Genomic DNA, 24600 nt, shown 5'->3' on the forward strand with positions numbered 1-24600 from the left:
GATCGAAGTGTTTAAATGCTACCAGTAACGTGGAGTAGGGTAAAGGTCTCAACGTAAAACCCCGTATGATTATTTTAAGCACTGTACACGTAACTAAGTACGAATTAGTCGCTTTTACAATAATAGAAGTTAATCTGTGTGGCTTATTTTATATACTCACCAATTCGCCATGCAACACACTGTACAACGTGCTCACCTGAAATGGAAAAAGGTGTTAATACATTTTCGAGTATCAATGATAAAGAGGTAACTGGAAACTGTCCATAAACTTCTGACAAACGATTACATAAATCCCTAAAATGAAGCGTTGGATATGCAGAATAATTAGGTACCTATAACTCATTTTCTTATTAGCTTAGGGTATATCAAACATTCGTGTCTCGCTCACCCAACCGGGATATAAGTTAGAGGAAAAGTCAGCGCTGAAAAATTGTAGAACATACTGAAATGAGAAAAGAAAACAAAATTCATTAGTTAAAAAGCAGGCACCCCACTACTTTTCCGTACTTATTTAATTTAACGTTTAATCCTCTTAAAAAGGTATCCGTTTTACTTCGTCAAAGCGTAATAAATTTTAGTACGTAAGAGCTCTAAATTCGACTGGCGATGGGCGCTTTTTTTAGTTTTAATGTAAGATGTATACTTCATAAAATAAACGCTTACGAAGCTGATTATACATTAAGGGTAGGTATTTACATTAATTTTAGCTCTCATCGTGCGTCAAAATTAATAAGGAAAGAATTTCGGTCTTGACTTTTCTGTTGAAAACTGAAGCGTGAATTTCCAATGGAAATAAAAACGTAGCTTACATCTACTGCAGTTTTATACAGACTTATCATACGTTCAAGGTTTTGGTGAGTATATCGAGCCAAACTTTCTCCAAATTAGTGAAAAATGTTACAATTTCAGACGATAGTATGCAAAAACTTTTATGTTAGTCGATATATGAACGAAAAATCCAAAAAGTAAAACATAAATTGTAAAGATTTGGTGTAAAAATTCGCGTTAAAGAACGTATAGTATATACCTAAATCGTTAGGGTAGATTTAGCATTTAAGCACTTACTCTTGAAATGAATAACCTTTAATGAATCACGAGAGCTATAATTCAGAAGACGTAAACGTTCACTTTTGATTAGTACTACTATAGTATAAATAGACAAGATTTGTACCTCCTCTTTTGTTATTCGCTGCTCTCGAAAGGCACTATTCTCAATAAACTGCAATTGCGTTTTTTTAAGTTTTTGTTGTGTTTTTGCGGTACCTGTTCGACTGTCTGTCCATCAGCACAATATTTCGAAAAGAATAGACCGATTACGATGAAATTTTGCAGGTGAATTCTTTATCGAATTTGTGTATGGGAGTTCTCTCCGTGGATTTATTAACGATCGTCGAAATCATTTATAATTATTACCAATTACGTATGACCGTCTGTCTGTTTGTGTGTACGATAACTTCGGTTAGAAATGTAGAATCGCTAGGAAAATTGGTACACATGTTCTTAAGGATATAAGAAAGGTTTTTCAACTACCTAGACTAACGAACCAAAAAGTTACAGCCCAAAAACTGAACAAACTTTAAAAAAATGGGGTTACTTTATCATTCTTGTAGCAAAGGACATACGAGTATGAATGTCCAGTTTTCTGTGTTAGTAAATATTCCTTAAATCTCAAGCAACTATGAATATAAATTAAAAATATTTGCTATTTTTCTTTGTTAAGATATTTAAATGCCGAAACAAAAGAGTTACTTATATAAAAGTCGGGAAAATGACACAATACTGGAGAAGAAATATTGAAATGGGGCCTCGTACTTTAATTTCCCAGTCAGGTGAAGTGTCACTTTACTGACGAGTTTTGTATTAAATTTTAACCGAAATCGTATTTTAATATAAAATTTCAATTTTTATATAGAACTTTTGATTAATGTCAATCTGTCAGTGATGACAGGAGTCATTATAGACCTGCCTAAGCGGCAGGAAACGTAGTCTGCTCTGCCTTTGTCATTGAAACTAAACTTTCCTGACAGCAAGTAGGCATGAAAATAAAAGTTTCAGGACGATTTTGGGTAAAATTTATTTTAGGCATACGCAATCCGATTTTTTAATTTATTAATATATTTAAATCCAGTTCTGTATATCGGCCCCTCCAATAAAAGGAAAACTAATACCAAATTAAAAAATTTGTTTCACAGGCTATGCTCTTCCGGTGGGTCAGAATCAATCCCTGAAATTGATGCCCGCGTGAAGATCTCGAGGATCGTTCGGTATTCAGTTGTATGCATTAACACCACCACCCTTAAGGCATGCTATTTGGCACTATTTTACTCTCATTTAATGTATTGCTGTTAAAAGGGTAATTCCTCTAAAGCAAAAAAAGTTTTTCCAATGCAAAAGAAAGTCATGAAGATGTTAGCCAATGAACATTATAGATAACACGGTCAAAGCATTTTAGCTTAGCTCCTCTTTCATTTCTTTTATCATTTCACAACTGTAGTACAGGAAGCATTGGAACTCCACGCCACAACCAGAAAATATAAAAATAAACAGTCCTATCATACCAAATGGAATCAAGGAAGAGGAAAGAAAAACGACAAGCGAGAGAGACACGGCAACGCACCCATAGTATTGAAGACAAAAGAAGGTTTAACGAATTAAAAATTCAGCTTAAAGAAAAACTAAAAACTGATAAGAATGAAACATTTGAAACCTACCTACAGACAATAAACACTCATGACAATTCAATTTGGAAAGCAACTAAGGGCGAAAAACTCTTATCCCACCTATACAAAATGGAAACACCTGATTCACTAGGCAAGGAAAGAGCAGGCCACCTAGCTGAAGTTTTCCACCTAAACTTCAATGAGATCGACCAGGACATAGAAGAAAAAATGCAATTGCCACTCAAATGTCTCTTCCGATACGCAAATTACTGCCAACGAAATGGAGAAAGAGACAAAGAAGATAAAAAGTAGAAAAGCACCAGGTCAAGACGGCTACCGTCATCTTCAGTGGTACCATCCTTCCCCGTTCGACTGAAGTCAAGTACCTGTAACCTGGGATTACATATTGACAAAAGTCTAGCATCATATTAATAAGAAACGGAAACAAATTGATCTAAAAGTGAAGCAGATGTACTGGACCATGGGGAAAAACTCCAACCTATCCCTAGAAAACAAAATATTATTACATAAGTCAATAATCTGGCCCTATGGCTGCCAGATATGGGGTTGCGCAAGTCGTACAAACGTTAAAGTAATACAACGCTTATGTATTCGAATGAGAGTCTTCACCACTGGCATCAGAAGATCCCCAGATGAAGATACCTACAGAAGAAGTGGCCAGAAGAACTAACTGTCTAAAGACTCCACTGGCAGTCTACCAACCAAATTTAGCTAATAGAAGGTTGTATTATTCTGATTGCTAATTCATAATAAATAAATAAATATAAATGCTTTTCACCGAGTCCGTATTTTTCAACCACCTCCTTTCCCACACTAGCATTCCAATCTCCCATCACAACCTATAGCGGATCGCGCCAAAAGTAATTCCAGTTCAAAGAATTCTTTTAAACATTATTATTCTAAGTGATTTAATTTAATTTATTTTTTAAGTGGTCGTTGCGTCAATTTCACATCTTTTGATTGCGAGGCCATTATAAATTTACCTGTTGATTTCGCCGTACGAACCATATTAGATTCAGCAGTTTAGCCTAATCATTTTTTGATATAAAGTTACTGTAAGGTCGTTAGCGGTGTTCAACAAAAATTTCCATCTACCTACGACTTTCAATTATTCCTTTCCGCCGACGAACTTTGTACCAGCCCTGCACCACTAAGGGTCCGTCACGCTACAAACCTTACAGCATCCCTGTCCTTGCGCACTAATTTATCCTTCTAATTATTTCGTCAAGTTGTTCTATTTCCGTACAGTCATGACCACGTGTCGGTATCGTATCTACTTTTATTGCAAGATTCTAGAAATCTAGACTGTATGAAAATCAAAACTTTAGCAAAGATTTATAAGCTCGCCAAGAAAAATATCGTAAAATATCAAAAAAATTAGCACTGTTCCTTCAAAATGCAAAAAATTCAAAGTGAAACATACAAAAAACCCCAAAAATGCTATAGAAATTAGTCAAAAAATGCCCCATTCCTCAAGAATGGCAAAAATGCACCAACAAGTTGCTAATTTAATTCAATTTATCCTGAAAGACGTTTATATATAACAGAGCAATGTCTCAGACAAAAATCATAAAATCCTAGCCCTAGGCCCATATCCATTCAAATTTTTGCAAGCGTCTCTATATATCTTAATGAATGTACCACTGCCATTGCACTGAAGCAACCCTCTCAAGCAGTAAGGTTAACGAAGAACATTGAACTTTGAATTAATGGTTGCAATACTCGTGCATTGTTAAAGTCCACCAAAAGGATATTTGATACACGCTTTCAGGTACATTGAAAACCATGCTTCAGTGCATAATAAAGCTCTTTGAAGGCGTTCTCTGTAAAGTACTCGCAGACCCATAAAATTAATTAATTGATTTTCATGCTGGGGTGAATGAAATGCATCGGCCTCTTGTTCGAAACACTGCCATATTATTTTAGAAGAGAATTTTGCCATTCTGCATTGATACGCCGATGAGCGTGCGAGAACTTCCAGGTAGCGCAGCGTTAACATAAGAAGCTTTGTGGTTTTAAACCCTAAGGCGTCAAAGTGAAAGGGGCGCGTAGAAATTGATAATAAAGAAGGGTTTCGGCAAAGAATTTGGGATTCGCAGGAAAAGCGTCACCAAAGGCAAATTTTAATTCTATTTCTATATGCAATTTCAATAGAGATTATTTGCCAATTTAATATGTCAATCTTTTTCAACGTGCGTAAAAAGTCCGCAGCCCCACGTTTCTAACTACGGTCAAATGGGGATCATGCATAACGAGTGTCGAATACGATGCATTTCACGTGAGTGTGAAAGGTGACTTTCAAGAGGGCTGTGCACGCTATTCATCCTACGACTCTACTAAAAGCCCAAGTGGCATCCGTATCATGCAATATCTGTACATGCAAAAAATGAGTTACCTACTGATGTGTATATTACACATAAGTAAAAAGTAAAACGCGTCTTTTCTGCATGTAAAGATTTCCGTCGTGTGAATCAGAACATTTGCTGCAAAATTTCTGTATGTAAACTTTTACAAGTTGACTTAAATCGTGCTTATACACAAGTATTACATGTCTACTCTAGTGCAATTTAGATTCAGATGGCACCGTACAAATATATCGAAATTGTTTCTATGGGATAATCACTACAATGTTGCCAAAGTCTATCAGTCTATTAATTTCGTGTCATACACCGATGTCAAAATGGCCGCAAGTGCAGTAAATGAAAGCTATTTTATTAAAGAAAAAGAAGACAATAAAATTTAAGAGGAGATGGACTATTTTGACATGCATATGGAGGAATTGAATGAGAAAACAAGGGCATTAGTTGAGGTTCCGGTCTGGAAGTGAATGCTCTATTAGAAGTGCAAAGATGTCAAGAAGCAGTGAAGATAAACAAATTCAAGTTAAGGAAGAAGCAGATTACGATCCTATACAAGACGAAATTGTAGCGTAAGTTACAGAAGTTGTCGAACTTCAAGTTAAGCAGCAAGTGACTAAAATACAGAAAGAAGAAGTTGAAGTAGAATAAGAAAGTCGAAGAAGCGGTTGAAGTAAAAAAAGAAGTCGAGATTGAAGTCAAGTTGAAGTATAGAACAAAGAAGATAAGTGGGTTTTAGTAGAGAAAGGGGTTGAGTTATCTAATTATAGGAATTTTAAGAGGGCAGATGTTGAAGTTAAGATTGTATTCGTTGAATAATAGGAAGTTTGTAATTGAAAATGATTATAGGGATTTGACGTATTTAATGGCATGCGAATAATGACATTTGTTGTTGGGGTGTAATTTTACAGGAATATTCGTTTGAGATCAAGTACGTAAAGGGGAAAAATAAGTTAATCGTGGATGTTTTATTAAGGAAAGGAGTAGGAAGAAAAGATTATGAGATTTAGATTTTAGGTAACAGGATGAGGGAGAATTTTTATTGCAAAAGGGATTTCGAAGATTTAGCAATGGTAAATAAAGGTCATGTGTGTAGCTTAGCTAAGAAAGGATATCAATTGTTGAAATCTGAAAGAACTATTATGACAAGTGAGCCTATATTAAGCGTAGCGATTAATTATTTTAGCATTTAGTTAAAGATATAAAGAGTAATAATTCATTTTAGTAACTCAAAAACTACTAGCCTATGTAATGTTTGGGCTTTTTCCAGAAAGATTCTAAGTAAAGTTAAAACAGGACTGGAAAAAGGGTAGGAAAAAGATTAGGGATGCTAGGATTTTGCCTCTGGTTGACGGTATGATGCGAGATCTTGATTTGACTAGTTTTTAGACGATCGTGCCCGTATGTTGACGTAAAATCCCGGCCTACTTAAAATTAGACTAGTTTGTAAAAATTCAAAGGGAATTTGGATGTAATTTTGATTTGGTGTTTAATTCAGATGGACGTTCTTTAGGTTTTGTTGGGATAGTGGTAGAATACAAGAATGATAATAGGAAGGATTAAATTAATATTTTATTTTCCTTCAAAACATTAAATTGACAATACTTTTTTTTTATTGTAACTATGCCAACTAAAATTCTAATCAGGTATAATGATTTGTAACATTCTCCCCCAGAAAAGATAATCAAACATTATAAATACAATTTTAGAATTAAATTAAAACTAAAATTATGTTACTAAATAAACTTATTCCGCATATCTAATGGGGGGTCGAATAACTCTACCTTTACTGGTTACAACTAAACCATCTATTTTTGATGGTTCATTGTTCGTATTACTATTAAACTCGGGTTTTGGGTCATTTTTAGGAACATCTATATTTAATTCTAGAGGATATAGTTTTTGAACAGCCCTAATTATAAAACTGTTTTGGCATTTTAACTTTGCTGTACCAATCACACCATCTTTACTGCTAAATACTTCCACTATACGTGCGATAGGCCAATTCGGGCGTTTCTTATTCGAATCTTCACATAATACTAATTCACCTACTTGTAAAGGTCGTGTAGTTTTGCGAAAGTTAAATATTCTTCGGTGAAACGCTTCTTAAATTACTGAATTACTGAATTTCCCGCTAAATTTTTAGAACCAAAATGGTGAAGCGCCTTACACTCTTCCATTTCGTCATCGTGAAGGTATACAAATTGATGAATTACTGATTCTCCTTTGCATTAATTTTCAACTTTCAAGAGTGCTTCTTGATGAGCATTTAATTCTACCCTTCAAGTTATTGGTCAAAGCACCGAGTGATTTACGAAGAAACGCGTTGTTACAGAACGACTTGTTTGTTAAGAACGTGTCAAGGAAGGGCCTTCAAAGGAATGAAGAATGTAATTTAAGTACACATAAATTATTTTTACATCGTTTCATTTGAATTTCATTTATAAACACAGCTGGCGTATCCTGTGTATTTACGACCATCGTCATAATCTCTGCTTTTTACGTCGGAATAAAATTTTATATAATAACGATCCGTTCTTTTAAAATGTATCTACGCTGTAAAAGTTTGCAAGAACCTGGGGGACTTCCTTTATGTTCTTAATTAACCAATAAAATTCATTGAATTTAAATGAAGAAGAAGTTACGATTTTAATACTCTTGTGCTATTTACTTATATAAAGTACATTTGCGCCGCCAATGTATCACCACTTTATACACCAGAAGAATTTGCGCCCAAGAGACCAAAAAGTTCAGTTAAGAAGTTTGGTTGGCAATGTTTCAAAACTTAGGATGTAAAAGGTATGATCTAATAAAGGTACGAGAAAATTCGAAATGGTTTTAGCCGTTTTAGGTAGGTAGCTTTCACTCGTATGGCAATACATTACATTACATTACATACGTTGTGCATATACGACAAAATCTTTAAACCATTACCATTAACTACCCCCTTATTAAATCCTACCACCACTACCACGTATTCAAGCAAAAAATCATTTGTATGGAAGTATTTCTATCGATAAGTTTCCACGCTGAGCCTTAGACGGGACAGAATTAGTGCGACTAACTTATAATTTGGGCCATAGCTAAAAATATACGGCAAATAAGACCGAGACGAAGGTTACAATTGCTTCAAAGAGAATGCCTGCTTTCTGTAACATTTTCTGCCTTTTAAGTTCTCATCGTTGTTAGTTAGAACTTAAATATTTCAACATAATACTTACAATATTTACATGTAAATTATTGCGATTTTATTACTGGTATACCTGTACTAAAATGCGATAAATTTGAAATTTCATCTTTTATGGAAATTATGTGAGATGTTTTAACCAATAATTGAAAGCATGCAAGAGCACTTTATTTAGTTCAGAACGTAATTCGAAAAATCATAGAAATCTGAAAGTTCAAACGGGAAAACGTATGAATCTAGTACAACCGCAAGAACAAAAGAATCAGCAGAACCTGAGGAACCAGAATTGGAAACACTAAAAAATCCCAAAAATATGAAACTGAGAAACCTTAAGCAAGCATGTGATTTTGCTTATAGGATTTCTTTTGTGAGTTGTCATAACCAAATTAAGATTCACATTATACGATTTGTCATACTACAGTATCCAAAAACGAACTCGTAGTCCCAGTTATTATAAGCGAATCTTATTAATAGGACGGTGTCTATTTTCATTCCAGTTTGCTTCTTAGATCATACTGTAGGTACCAACATGAAACGAAAAAGTTTGACTTTTTGGGATGTTATCATGTTATGTTACTATACCCATATGTAAATAGAAAAAAGTAAAAACTGTTTCTTTTAGATATTTTTAAGTAGAATCTAAGGGCGTAGGTAGTCAAAAAATTTTTTGGACCACCGGTTCTGAGATTTGCCCACTGTCGGTATTTTTTTAATGTAACACCCTGTATGTTTATAATTCTTAAGTTAAAAGCCAAACATAGGAAGATGTCCAAAAAATTTAAAACTTAGTGGTTATATAATCGCGAGGAATTTTGCCGATTGAGAAAGTTAGTCAAATTACAAATTCGTGCATCTTTCAAAACCTACATTTTGGACGCTCAGAATTCGTTAGGCAATAATCCGTTTGGTCCTTTATCAGATCCCGAAAAGGCGACAGTAGAATACCTGGCATAATGCACTTAGTGACGATACCCCACAAGAAATTGCTAATGCATCTAAAAATTACTTTTCTACCTTCTATCGAAATCCTGGAAGTGCAAGTTCGTCCCCAGTTAATTGCAGTAACGCCCCTTGTATTCATTTACCACAGATTACAGATATCATGGTTGACGAAGCCATGGCTAAACTAAAAGATACACAAACGGCTGGTTATGAAGAAATTCCATGCTTTCTTGTTAAAGACTGTAGAGTAATATTCATTAGCCCACTTTGTACTATTTTTTATTTAGCTCTTAGATCTGAGATTTTTCCCAACATCTGGTCTGGTCATCTATAGCCAAAATTTCTCCGATACACAAAAGTAGCAATCGAACATCGCAAATTACAGATCTAGTAGCATCGTTTGAGCTCTTTTAACGGTCTTTGAAATGGTTTTATATGATTTCAGCTACCCGCTGGTAACAAATTAGATCTCGTCACTTCAACACGGCTTTATGCGACATAGGTCGTGTCACATACTGAACAACCATCATGGTCAAGTGGACGTGATCTATACCGATTTTCAGAAAGCTGTCGATGCCATCAGCAAAAAAAAATGCAAACAATTGACGGTAAGATATATAGGATGTTGAATTAAAAAAATTAATCTATTTTTACTGCGCCGCTGGATTTTAAGTAAAAATATCTAGAAGCGAAAGAACATGAAATCTCTAAAGTAAGTAATCAGTAATCACATTCAATGGCTAGGTGCTATGAATCTAAAGAAACGTACCTCAAGAGTCTGAATAATCTGAAACAGGTTAAAAATGACGAGAGCGTATTTTCCTCTAAATAACATTAATACACAGAAAAAATACCGGTAGGCACGAGATCCTCGCCATATTCTCTTTCAAATGAGCCGCCTATCTTCGAAGTCTACACAGACAGTTTATTCAAAAATAGTGGAGCGTATAAAAATATAAACAACTTTGGAAGCTGATGTTAGATTTGTTTTTATTCCAAATGCCTATGTATAAAATTTCATTTGAATGCTTTCATAAATAAAAAAATTGGCATTGCGAATGCGGAGAACAATATTGTGAAAACGTCCTTATTTTTACTTATGTTCGTAGTGTTAGTGTTAGCATTGCACATGTGTTAAACCAAATTTTTGACACTGCGCATGCGAAAAACTAAAAAACCTTGGACCAAGCCCTTTCAAATGAGCCCAATATCGGTTGAGTCGTGTAGCAAGAGTACGTGTGACGGACGGACTGATTATAAAATAAATTGAAATTGGTAGAGTGTTTAAACAAACTTAACTGTAAGAACGATCATCGACAATGCAAGTTTTGACGTGTGTATATTTCTATTCATATTAGTTTTAAAAATTTCAAGTTATCATGTGATTTTTATTAGCATCTTAAAATTTAAAGATTATTTTTGGAGGGGCGCATATCTTTCGGTGTGTCTAGGGGCTCAAAAAATGTAAATCCGCCACTTTTACATCAACAATAAATTGATCAATTTCTTGCAGTATGCCGATAATTTTGACCTGCAAAAGGTGGTGTAAAAGAATTTATTATTTTAAATGCTCCATTTGGGACCAAATAACATGGATTTGAAGATTGCACACCAATTTTTTCCCGGCACAACTTTTGGCAGCCAAAAAACCTCAAAATGTTTGGACTTTTTTCAGTTTTTCGCTTAAAACTCGAAAACGGTCTATATATATTTTATGAATAACACTTCTTTAGTAAAAACAAAATACAAAAACCTGCGTCGATCAAAGGATGAACAAACAAAATTGGTCCAATAGAAAAATTGTTAAAAGCGATCAATAAACCCCCATTTTTACCAACTTTTCTAAAAAACTGAGTTAACCTTTTTTTTAATGCGTTGTGGCTACTAAAGAAACGATAAAATCCACTGTCCCCTTCCTAAAGATTGTAGGACATTCGAGTTCAAAAAGTATACCAAACACTTAAAATTGGACCAATTTTTGAAATTAGTTGGAAATTATTGAATGAGCCGGAATGAACAAGACTCATCCAAATGGCTCTCCCAAAACCACCCTTTCACTGCAACTGATGCCCTCATGTCGATAAGCAGCGGCATTTGTGACGTTTAGGCCATAAAGGTCAGTCCGCCTTACCCCTTATCTAGTATCTGGCAAGTGAAAGTGTTATCGTATAAATTGTAAGGTGCTGCGTCATGAAAACAGCAACCCCAAACTTGTAAAGTCCCCAAGAACATTGTTTTGGGTGTAATGCTTGCCAAAACCACGTCTTTGGTCAACTTACCAATGATTGTGGACATTTTGGACCTTCTACATTATTTCAAGTTATTTCTAAATTGTAAGGTATTTGTGTTTAAAAAACACACCAAACTGCTATTCCCAAATGACATCGTTTGTGGTTGCGTTACCAGCATAATAATTTAATTTCCGAAATTCCTTAATTAACACGCTTCAACGACAGTATTTTTAGTTAATTTTGATATAAAATTTAATGAGCTTGGTTTGATAAATAGCCCCCGAAATTTAAAACATCTGTAAAACCGTTGTTTTAGATGTTACACTTACCCAAACCACATCTTTACGCAATGGGCTAATGAATCTGAATTTTCTATTGTGCTTTACAACATCCCTAGAGGCCTCGTTTGGTGATCAAAAAAGCACCTCCTTGGGTAGGAATTTTACAGATCATGCCCGAAACCTGCGTATAGCCGCAAGTTCAATCGTTTCCATTTGTCATGGTTGCCGAGACAAATACCATTAAACACTCGTGCAAGAGGTAATATTACAAGTTCAAGACAAAATTACCTGGTCTTAATATGCCAAAAATGGAAATCCACTTTTCGATTCTCCAACTCTAAAGAATTTTGTGAATACGTTGATACATTGAATGAATGTTTTGACAAATTAAATGCCTCGAATAAGAAAATGAAATTGTTAGTGGCGCTTTTCGTACAGTTTTTAGGCATGAGGTGACACAATAATCTTGAGTTGCATGTTTCGATTTCAAGACATTTCATTTTGCGAAGGTATTTGGTTCACTCGTATCAAATTAATTCAAAATTAGTAAACTCTGCGACAATTATTATTAAAACTAATAAAAAGGCAAATGTGAATGAGATTATCAACAGACTTCTAAACACCTGTTCAAAATGCCGACGCGGCCGACGCAATGGACTACACATGTGTTTCTAATTTTACACTTGGATAGATAAGATGATTGTAATTGTCGTGTATAAATTTTTGATTTGGAAAATGATTGATTGAAACTAACGGCAGTTACAAGTGTGGAGGTATTCCATACACAATATTTTTTAGTCACACTTCACGTATTATCCAACTCCAAAATCATTTTGCATTGTATGCCCAATGTTTAAATGTAAAAATCCAAATTACTTACTGCATTTTACGCGGTACCTAATATGTGCATGGCAAAATTCACCCTTAGCTTTCTTGCTTTCGGTACTAGGGACTCTCCTTCGAACCATTTGAAATTTTTGGGGACAATTCCGCACTAAATTGCACTGCACTTCGCGTTAACACGATCGAATGATTTGGTCAATAGTTATATTTTTGATGGAGGGGCGGTAACGTAGGTAGATAGAGATTAATCACCTAATGCGCTTATCTGCACGTGCGGTCACTTTTATCTTTCAATAATTGTTTATCCGTACCAAATGAAATCGTTCCTGATAAAATACGACATGTGAAGTACAATTTTTTAACCCATGAGATTGTGTTCTAAATTAATTTTTATTCTCACATGGAAAAAGTCAAAATCCTACTTTTCTTGTCTACCTTCCAATTGCATTTTATCACTAAAATAGCTTTCTTTGGCTCGTTCAAAAATAAACTTTACCTTCTAATTGTGTTACTCAATATTGCCACGCAGTATTTGGATTGTAACAATCGCAAATATTGTTATTAATTTATAATACCTGTGAGAAGGTGCCTGACGAAGCGTAGGTTTTTCTATATGAAAGCGGCGCCGGCGGTAGTAAAGTATTTGAATGGAGTGTCAAAAGCAAGTGTGGGGAAGAATTTAAGAAGATTTCGAAAGGATTTCTGAGGATATAAGCAACTTTACCTGATTTAAGAGATATATCCGTGGATCTCCAGGAACTGACAGGGAGTTTAAGGGATTTCTGTGATCGCTTGTAAAAATGTTTCTATTGGACCTACCTATTTATTCATCTTTTGATCGACGTAGAATTGTGTTTTCTTTAATTTACTAAAGAAGTGTTATTCATAAAATATGGACCGTTTTCCAGTTTTAAGCGAAAAACTGAAAAAAGTCCGAACATTTTGAAGTTTTTTGGCTGCCAAAAGTTGGGGCGGGAAAAAATTGGTGTGCACTCTTATATACATGTTATTTGGATCCAAATGGACCATTGAAAACCATAAAATCGTTTACACCACATTTTGCAGGAATCAGCCCTTCTGACTGCTCCGCATACTGGACTACTTTGGCAAGAAAACTTTAGGAGTGGAAACACAAAATTGGATGCAATAACTTGATCAATTCCTTGAGCTCCATTTCTTGTCGGATTAGCGCAAGTTCTATTTTTCTGGCAATTTTTACGTCAATTCTGTAGTACCAACTACCAGCAACCAACTTAAATAATAAAATTAAGACGTTTTCATCATTTTTATGAGCTATAATCACGTGTTTAAATCTGTGCTATAATATCGCGATATTTCGTTTTCTATTCCGTAATCAGAATTATACAATTAAAGGTTGGTGAAATCAGTGAAATGGTACAATAGCTTCATGAAGTAATTGATGAAGAACTTGTTGATGTAAAACTAGCTTAATACATCAACATGTATCTATATAGTGCCATCCAGAATACACGCAGGCACGCAAGAAACTGCAGAAGAAGAAGAAAATACATTTTTGGTACAAGAAACAATACCTGAAAGTATAGTCCAACGTTAGTTCTAATTTTAACATTCAAAATAAATACCTTTAAGATCGAATGTAAAATTTAACGAAACTTTAATTAATTGATCTTAAAGGATTGAACCAATCTGGAAATTCTGATATTAAATGTAATTTGCCATTTGAAGGAAGGGCCTATTGAATTTAGTGTAAATTCAAGATTCGTTATGTTCAAGAATTTAGATTTTTTTCCACAATTTTAATAAACAATCTACTGAAATTCAGAGGTTTATTTCCTTGCTACTTTTATCTGATAAGAAATTTGAAATAAAAAATAGTTTAAGTGTTTATATATGTATTGTTTCTTGAGAAATTGGGTTATTGTAGCCGAGTAAAAAAGAGTTTTAGAAATTCTGTAGTAATTTTCAGAGAGACACAAAGGGAAAACTTTATAGTAAGCAAAACCACCAGAAAAAGTAAAAAATTTAATAAGGAATAAGTTAGCCGACGGGCAACAATAATTCTTTTTATTTTGATGCAGTTTTGTTGCATTCTACACTCGAAATTGTTCTAGAACAGATTGTGATTCCAAATCCATCTCACTAACTATGGTTATATGGTAAGAAATAACGATTAATTCATGGACGACGGAAAATACCTACGAACCATCGGCTAACCGCAAACAAGGGTAACCATCCCTTAACAAAGGTTGAAATGCGAAGTCAGAATGAGAAACTTCCATTCTATTTGTAGCATTTGTGTAGTATATATGAAGGAAGTTCGTCTAATTATGATTTATTATGATTGACTTGAATGAGCAGAAATTTCCACAAGAAAGCGAAGTAAAAAAATTGCTAATGCAGTTCAAGCGTTCAAGCGAAGGACTGTATTTTCATCCGAGCACGATGCATTTGTTGTACCTACGCCCTAGTGGCACGCATCTCAAGTTCTGAATGGAAAGGGTAGATTCAGAGGCGAGATAATCTAATCATCCAATATGTTCGTTATTTCTCTTTATAGGCAGGGTAAGGTAGCGAAAATGTTCGAAAAATTTAAATCCAACTTTTCATCTTGAGAGTTTGTCGCTTTCTATCAACTGGCCCGCCTCCTTTTCTACTCATTCACATTTCATTGTGAAAAACAGAAAAAGACTCATCATAACCCGGTAACGGAGATGCTTCTTATAAGAATGTTCCAGTGAGAAGTAGGGGAGGAAAATCATGCGAGCGAAAAACTGCCACTTACGAAAATGAATTTGATCGCAGCCCCTCGCAATTACGTAATACTACAACTTCATTCAGGGAGTTTTTTTTTATAAAAGCGTACCTAATATGTCATCAAATAAAAAAAAGAATTGATGGAAGCTGTACATATACGAAAAATGAAACATCTAATAAGTAAGAGTTTTTGGATCAGCTTCTGCTGCAATCGCAAATTGAGAGACAGAGCAACACCACGCTCGGTCCCTAAAAATCGATCCCCGTGACCCGAATACGACCTGCGTTCCTTCTATGCCGCTTATTCCACCGTGAAGTACAGGGAGATGAAGTGTTACTCGGTATTGGGTCAACCCAACTTTTCGAACGCCAACGTAAAATATGCAGCAGGCACATAATACAGCTGGGGGTAGATAAATTTTAATCGATAGTTTTCTAATGTGTCTTCTACGGGCAGTTTCCAACTCTTATTTGCGAAAGTAGGTTACGCAAATTTTTACGGGAATGTAAACATTCTTTTTAGCGAAATGCGCCCGTAAAATGAAGTGTGGCGCTCTGCTCCAAATTGAAGTAAAAGTAAATGTCAGCTGTATCGATTTCGAATAATTGTTTCCCCCAAACTCGATAAATTGCTTTACAATGACCCCTTCCTTTCGTAAAATGGTAAATGCTCTACTAACAAAAGCGCAGGGCCTTTGAAAAATGTACGAATTCAGTTTGGGACTGGAGTAAGACATTGACATTTGTAATGAATGTGATTTGGACACAATTATCAATCCAGCGCACTGTCGAGAGTTCTGAAAGGGTTGATTATGTATACCGTGTATAGAATTTAATGTGTAACTCCAGACTGTAAGTAATGATGGAGCTAATTCAAGTCATTAGTCATTACGTATCGCTTCCAAGCTTCTCTCCCACAACATTCTGTTAAATTAGTTGTTGATACTTAAGTTTGTTTTGGTTTTTTAAAAAGTATTTTTATTATAGCTGAATCACAACCTCCGTTTTAAACACTCATGGCCGTTTGCACCGACAAATTTAAGTGGAGCTTAGCTTAAGCATAACTTAAAATCCATGGCAATCATTGTCTCAATAATCGTTGCTATGGATTTTAAGCTACGCTTAAGCTAAGCTCCACTTAAATTTGTCGGTGCAAACGGCCATCAAATGCGTGCGAAAAAAGGCCTTTAAAACACACGTGCTTTAAAGTTGCTAAGTAACGATACTTCAAGTATGACTTTTGAAACTGTCATCTGGGTGAAATAAAAAATCCTCTTAGGTCGCTTTCTGTAAATGCAGAACATTTCTTGGGCTTGTACCTATTCTTTGGTTGAAGCTTTCACAAACGCGCATAATTTAGGGTATGCTTCCAAATCTGTTCCACTTTTTAATCGCAGCATTGTTTGTAGTTTTGAATGAATGCACCAAAAGATAGAAGATTTAAGTACCTTTGACATTTCCTTCATGTATGTCAGCATTGTCGATGCATTTAAGGCTTTATTCGTAAGTAACTTCCTATTAATCCATGGAATCAACTTTTCATATTCTATATAATAGGCTTTACTGGATTTGGATTTTACACCTACCAACGCTTGTTTAGATTTTACAACAAGCGATTTGATGGACGGTGTATTATCTTTTTCAACGGAAATCGTTTTATTCACAAAGACGATGATTCTTATAAGCAAACGTCAAGTGACATCTCCATGGCAATCGTGAAATTACGAACACCCAGCCCAGTTAATTAGACATGTATTCGAGTATAACGTCAATATGATTTCATTGTATTTCCTATTTTGAAATTATACTGCAGGTATAATAAAATACTTTAAGATACACGTGTATAATTGGTATTTAAAGCACTTGCAACGTTAAAGGCACTCCGCTTTGCGTCGTGCCCTTAAACTCGTTACGCGTGCTTTAAAGACTTGATTACACTTATATTTTAACTCATTTCATTTTTATACATCTTATAGGTAGTAAGGGATAATTTGGAGTCCTCCACCAGAAACGTAGTAATCCTTCAGGCCGCGGATTAATTCATTTCAGCAGTAATCATATTTGACTGTAGCATTTGTCCAGTTCGCCTTAATCCATACAATAACGTTTATCCTCTTCTTCGAATTGTTTCGACGCTGTGATTTCTACAAACAACTAACGCCACAGGGACACACTTCATGGTTCGCATTAGCAATCGAAAGCGTATATGGGTGAATTTTGCTTAGCAAAAACAAAGGATATTTATTTACTTGTTACCAAAAACATTCCAAGCGTCTGTAAAAATGATTTAAGAAAAGATATTTCAGTCGTTGATGAGTTTATTTATCTATTATTTCCCCAAGAAAATTGCGTGACTCTTTTCTTTGAGGTGTATTTTATTGTCATTGTACTTTTATTCTGTTTTCCTATATTGTGTTTGGTATCTCATACAAATACTGTCGAAGCGATTGTACTTAGACAAATAATAAAGAGATACTTCACGTTCATCTAAATAATACAGACTTCTAATAAATCAAAGGTTGTATTTTACTTCAAAAAAAGGGAAATCGTTTATGTGAGAATGTGGTAAAATGCAAATTTCAACAATTTAATGTCAGATGCCCATATCGTTTGACCTACTTTATATCGCCCTTACTTTGATTTTGTATTCAGAGCATAGGAAGTGTCGACAAAGGCTTTACAACGTTATGTTTATACACAATGGATTTTTATGCCGTCAAAATTACGTGATAATGAACCAATATGTCAACAAACTTTTTAAAAGTTTAGAACACGCGTATGACAAAGTAATAAGTCGGTTAAGTTTTATTACTACGCGATTAGTAGGCATTCACATGCTGCAAATTGGTTTGCACGGAATCAAGAGGAGTTAATTCACGATTTATATCAATACTTCCACTTTTAACAACTGTTTTCGCAATTTGTTTTGTGTCTTTAGAAAACTCTGGAATTTGATTTTCCTGAAATACGCACATGAAACATTATCATTCTACCCTGGTGCATTTTATTCCAAAGACCTGAAATGCAATTTGGACTTTCATTACCAACAACCTCTCACGAAACGCTTTCGTAATTTTACTAATGGTAATGAGTAATGTTTCCTCATTTGGAAAGTTTCTAATTATATTTTAAATGCTCCCGTGGTTAAATGTTATTTTAGTTGTGTTGTCAATTTCAAAAATTTTCTTTTCCGTCCTGCTGACTAGGATCATGACTACAGAATTCAGTATTACGACTAAAGCAATAAAAGGCAAAGGATTTGAGTTTCTAGTAAGGTGCCGAATTGCTTCATGTGATTTTAAGAAAGGGATATTCGTTTAATTTGTAAAAAAAGCGCTCGGGAGGGCAGCCAATAAGATTCCATTGTAGAGTCACTTACTGAGTAGCAAGGTGCAAATATGCAATTTAGAGTGATTGATTGAGATTCATCGAGTAAGAATATTAAAATGTGCGAATCAAGAACACTCAATTGTAAATTTACAGTGGTCCAATATTGTTAGCACTGTTACGAACTTCAATTCTTCTCGTACTTTAAAGTAATACCTTTCCTTAACTGAATTCAATTATACAAAGCGATCAAAAATGAGTGACCGTCGAGTCACCTTTGGAAATTTTGTTTACAAGGGAAATCGTACTTAACTTGTACTTCCAAAGGCGACTCGACAGTCACTCATTTTTGATCGCCCGATATATTAATTTGCAGGTATCTATAATCCTACATAAACCTGTGTGTGGTCAGATATGAATAAATGCAACAGACGAGGGCGTTGGTCAGAGCCAAACTTAATAAATTAAGTTAGTAGTAGGGCAACGAGGACCAAAAACAATTGGGGAACTAAGAAACGGTATAATTTCAAAGGCAAAAGACCCAACACCGAAAAAAGATGTTTAAAACGCCCTAAACAAGAGGAAACTAGCGTAACTAATATTATTTTTTAAAGATAGTACTTCGGGTGTGAGACTTTGAGGCAAAAATAAAAGATGGCTTTAATTCAGTATGATGGCAAATTGTCAAACACACTTAAAAATCTGAAACTTTATTGGACTCGTGAAGAAACCGTTTCATGTCGAACGCAGATGTGCAGGACCAGGTCTGTGATTGGATCGCTTCTTCTCCGAGGGAACTCTGGCCGCAAGGTGAAGCAATGGAAATCAGCCACAATCAAGCGGCTATGGAAAATTTCATCATAAGAGTTCATAACGCACCAACAGAGCCATAGAGGCTTTATGATTCATATCGTCTTTATTAATTAATTAAAAACCTGTGTTTTCGACTAAAATTACTTCTTTCGTGCATTTTGGGACACCTATCGTTCCCGTGGTAATTTCGGGAAGTGTTTTACTAAATCAGAAACATTCGCGAACATACGTCCAACTATTCTTCATTGCAGTCGGATGAACGGTTTAGGAAGGCATAAGAGCCATACGGACAGACACACATTCATTTGTATCACATTTGAACCAATTATCACGGAACAGAAGAGAGAAAACGCAAAATATGAGAAAAAAATTAAAACTGTGACAACCTGTATAACGAAAATGACGACTATGAGTAGGTATATTTGCATTTTTTTCTTATTTTGATCAGTACTATCACCCCCTGAAACATCTGCATGACATTAATTAACAACGTCATGTATATTATTGTAGTCAATTGATGTTTTTGATTAAGTTCAACGGTCAGAAGGAGTTCCATCAGTTCTTCCTTACAGAATACAGAGGTACCTGAAAAATTCAATCGGAACAGCAATTTCTAAGTTGTTAAGGTTAAATCTGTACCACATGAAAAGTTCCACGTACTTATAGATATCAACAGATTGTGGAATTACAAATGTACAACATTGTACAACATCTGTAAACGTGTTCCAGTAACATCATGTTATGTTGAAAGGTGGTTCACAAGAAACAAATTTTGTTGTGGTTAGTATATGTAAGTGCATATTTTGCATATTTTTGTATAAAGTGCATAATTGCATAGAACTTCGAAGCCTACAGCCATAAAATAAATTTTAGGTTTGATGTACACAAACAAGATAGTAAGTGTGTCCCATTAGGGTCTGTTAACGTCTGTCGCAAACATCTGAATTCCACTCCTTGACTTTTATGTAAATTTCCCCTCAAATGAATAAAACTAAACGTTTTAGCTGTTTATTACCGCCTTTATCACACGCAGCTAAACAATCCTTTTGTTCTGGTACTCTGCATTTCACGCAGATTTTTGTGTTTCTACGTTGAGTAAAAGAATCACTCAACGGTTTCTAGCAATACACTGATTACAGTTGAGTTCAGATTGTATTTTTGTCAGTAAACTAAAAATTTAGTACTTTTCCTCTGTTGAGATTTTCAGAATCAACCCAACGATTTTGGGAGTATTATTTTCACTTTCTCCAGAATGTTCAACACCAAAAGTAGGTATTTATTAATTTACGTCGAACTGAGCTTGCGATTTTATTCCCTTTTTTCTTTGTTCTTCGCAAGAAATAAATTTTTTTTAAAGAACGAAAGGAAGCTTCATCCAAATTCTTATATACTTGATTGAGTGATTGAGCCCCAGTTGCACCAACAAAATTAAGCCTTGCTTAAAGATAAGTCGAACTTAAAATCTATGGCAACGATTATTAAGACAATCGTTGCTATGGTATTTAAGTTATGCTTAACTTTAAGGGATACAGAATGTTGACGATGAAATTGGGCCTGAGTCGATCAGGCTCATCTGGTTGTTCCGTATCGTGAATAATTGTTTTTGATATAGTCAGCAAATCCCGGAATAAGGTTAATTGATTCATGTGCTTTGACAAAATGATAAGATTATTAATTCAACACTTGTCTGGGATTCTTTCTTGTATGAATTTTTAGGTCAGTAACGCGCTAGGCTAGAGATTTGTTCACTAGCTTTTGCAACTAAAAAATTAATTTTATAAAACTCTGGTAGTCCAAAGATTAATGGTTTAGAGCAATAAAATTGCCTACTAGGAGGCTATGACACCCAAGTCCCCAAATTTGCACTTGTTAGCTACACATCTGCAAGTAGATAGACAAACGCAAAAAGTCCGTCCCAAGCTGTCAAAGATAGGAGCATGATAACGTTTGCATAAAATAGGTGTTGCCTAACTCAATGAAGTTATGGATTTAGCATGTGGAAAATGCAAAATATAATATTGTAACGTAAATTTTATTATGTGATTTATTATAATTGATTAAAAATGAATTTCTAACAGTCCTTAAAAAGAATGATTTACAACGGATAATAAGATTTTAACAAACGAGCGTTAAATCACTATTTATCAATTCGGCGTCAATGTGCGAACTTCCATTAGACACGCCTCATCGCGTTTATATGGCAAACGGAAAGTTTCTACAACAATTACGGAACGTTCTCAAGGATTCTAGATGGCGTATCATATTTCAGGAAAAGAGTGCGTCGCATCCGCTTTCATTCCTTATCGCCGGTGACTAATCTTTGATGGCGGCGCCCCGATGTCTGCGATACTCACTACTTTATACACACTGCAAATAAAAAATGTCCGAAATTACTAATTAGGATTATAGCAAGTTTATGCTAACAAACAAGACAGAAAATCCAATATTGTTTCTGTAGTTCTTTATGTGTGACAAAGTTTGTTTTAAAAAATGAACTAAATTAATGTGACTCAAGATGCAAGTGGCGTTGAACAACCAAGGCCCATGGCAACCCCTTTGCACGATTTTCTCATATAAATGCCACGCATCGGTCTTCTAAAATAAAGACGGAAAACGCTCCCTTTGTTTTATAAACCTTTACATTTGTGGTGCATTAACCCTTGTGATTGTTACGTTATATTGTATCAATTTATATAGGAAAACGCCGATTTGAGTTAAATATAGAAAGGGGCGCTTTATTGTTTTATAATTGATACCGTAAAACGCCTCTAATTATTATATTAATTGTCAAGCTTTTGTTAAGTGGGCATAAAAACATGTGGGCTCGCGTAGGTACCTAATACCCCGCATTTAAAGGTATTTAACTTTTTTGCGCTCATATGTGTATGAGCACTTCTGTTAATAAAGGTCTAAGACCGTAACCGTTTCCAGTTTGAGCTGTCATTTTGACAGACCGGCATTCAACACCTTTTTTTCGTAAAAAACCTTACAATTTCAATTAAAATGATTGCTGAAGGACCTTCTAACGCATTGCGGTTACTTTCGCAATAAAGAACCCCTCATTTATTAACGCAAACAAATTTTTCGCGCTTCCACACCTTCCGTTGAGGAGGCAAAGGTCAAGGAATAAAGCTTAGGCTAGATGCGGTGCTGCGTGGGACGCGTATCCTTCGAGAAGCTCATTAGAAATTGAGAAGGTCATCAAGGGACCGAACCGAAAGGAGATCCTGTAAAATATAATACTGGAAAGTATGAACAAGCTTACCTAAATTTAGGTTTCACAACCATACAAATCTAAGCCCTGCTCTCAACATGATTTAGAACACTAGTTTTGAGGGTCGAAGCTCATAGCGTCGGAAGAATTTGGCAATGGGTTATTTTCAATAAAACTTATAATATCTACCAAGGAAAGAATATAAATGTAAGCTATCAATTTGAGGAAAAGGTTAAAAATTGTAGGTGTAAAAGTCATGCGGAATAAGTAGCGTGGAAGCAGGCAGAATTTTCCATCACAAAATTATTTAACCACAGAGGATCGGTATGAATTTATCGCGCTTTTTTTTGCAAAAGAAGATGGTAATTTGTTAGAATTCAAATCGTAATGCATTTGACAGAAAACCTATAGGATGAAGAATGGCATAACTATAATAGAATAGATTCAATACCAAATCTTTAACTAATTTCGGATGAATCCTGTGTAATAAACGCCAAAGCTATTCGGATTTTGTTAGTGTTTCCGAGTCCTATCTTTCGAAAACAAGATTTTCAGCTGTCGATTCATTGTATCCTGAATATAGAACTGAACTTCAACTAGAAAAAGGTCGCTCTTTCCAAAGTAATCTTTAGGTTTAGATTCTAAAATAGTTCAAAGCATGATATTAAAAATTATGACCACAGTTTGTAACGTGGTTACAATTACCAATAGTTTATTTTTCAATGAAATGACACTAAAATTTCAACATCGCGGCCCTATTCCTTGATGATGGATCCTAAAAATATGCACAGAAATATTTATTGTTTCACAGATTTTAGAGACTCCGGAAAGACAAGATACAAGTTACCCCACGGAAAAAATATGTTTAAATTATCATTATTTCGTTTAGTTCACTACGCTAAATTCTTACTTCATTAAAATTACCGTCCTGTGTCCATGGAAATTATGTTACCAGCCTTATCGGCCTCGTTGGGGTTTAATTCTAAGCAATAACAAGAGAAATTAGCTTTAAACACTGATAAGACAAGGGGTAGACCCCCGGTGCGAAGATAAGTAACAAGTCACGTTTAGTAGTGCAATAAAGAACAGAATCCTGTCGGAAAATTTTAACATCTCAATTTTCATCTGAACAGGTTATACGAGGGCCGACACAGATATCTATAATAAATTACCTAATGCAAACCCTTTCCGATGAAGGTATAGGAAAACTGGCAGGAACGGCTACTCAAATTATTAGTGGGTGCGAATAGAAGTAGTTTGCGCAGATAACATAAACATACTAACTCCAGATTAGACAGTCAGTGGATTGACTGGTAATAAAATGGTGTCACAATATTTGTGTTTATGAACGAGTCACGAAGAATGATAGTTATTAGAAATAAAACCTTTGCACACTTTTCCCGCTTTTCCTATTGGTTTCTGCGTTGCGTTATTTACGTACAGTTGCACCTTCAAGAAAATACAGTCCGTGTAGTGCAAGGACTAACATAACTAAAGGGAGAAGTTGCGCCAGTAGTGTTAAACAACAAAAAAATTAGAAATATAACAATGATGCGCAAATGAAATGTTTATACATAGTACAGTGGGGTGGTGATGGGAGTAGGGAGTGTTATTTCATTCCCCTAGGAGGTTTGTGCCTTGTAATCAGGTACGCAGATCAAGATGCACTTTTGTAAACATGTTTACTGAAAGGTGTCAATGAAAATGCATAAATGCTTGTTACTATACATGTAATAACTAATTAGCAGGAGCAACCAATAGATCGCTAAGATTTCCCAATACATTTTTAATGCTAATTACTTCCTGTTATTAATTTCGAGATTGGTTGAGTACCCTTGGTTAGGGCTTTAACCACTGAAATTTCATAAAAAAGTGACATTTTGTTACCTGTCAACAGAGATAAAATGTCAAACGTTTTTCACGCCACAGAAAAAAAAAATTTTTATACAAAAACAAAGATTTGAACAATAGGAATTTAAATAGTAATT

General features: G+C 34.9%; 1 protein-coding gene across 2 annotated transcripts in view; it reads right to left on the bottom strand.

Annotated features, from left to right (window-relative positions):
* The window catches only part of LOC116171531, a 128861-nt gene that overhangs the window by 78748 nt on the left and 25513 nt on the right, over positions 1–24600 (bottom strand). Inside the window, exon 2 of one of the 2 annotated variants that reach the window (XM_031488421.1) lies at positions 161–196. The exons of the other annotated variant lie outside the window; for it this stretch is intronic. Within the exon in view, the coding sequence (XP_031344281.1) occupies positions 161–196 (36 nt within the window). The remainder of the gene's footprint in view (positions 1–160; positions 197–24600) is intronic. 2 annotated transcript variants of the gene reach the window in all.

Source organism: Photinus pyralis, unplaced genomic scaffold (assembly GCF_008802855.1).
Source record: "Photinus pyralis isolate 1611_PpyrPB1 unplaced genomic scaffold, Ppyr1.3 Ppyr1.4_LG5, whole genome shotgun sequence".
In the NCBI taxonomy this organism is placed as follows: Eukaryota; Metazoa; Arthropoda; class Insecta; order Coleoptera; family Lampyridae; genus Photinus; species Photinus pyralis.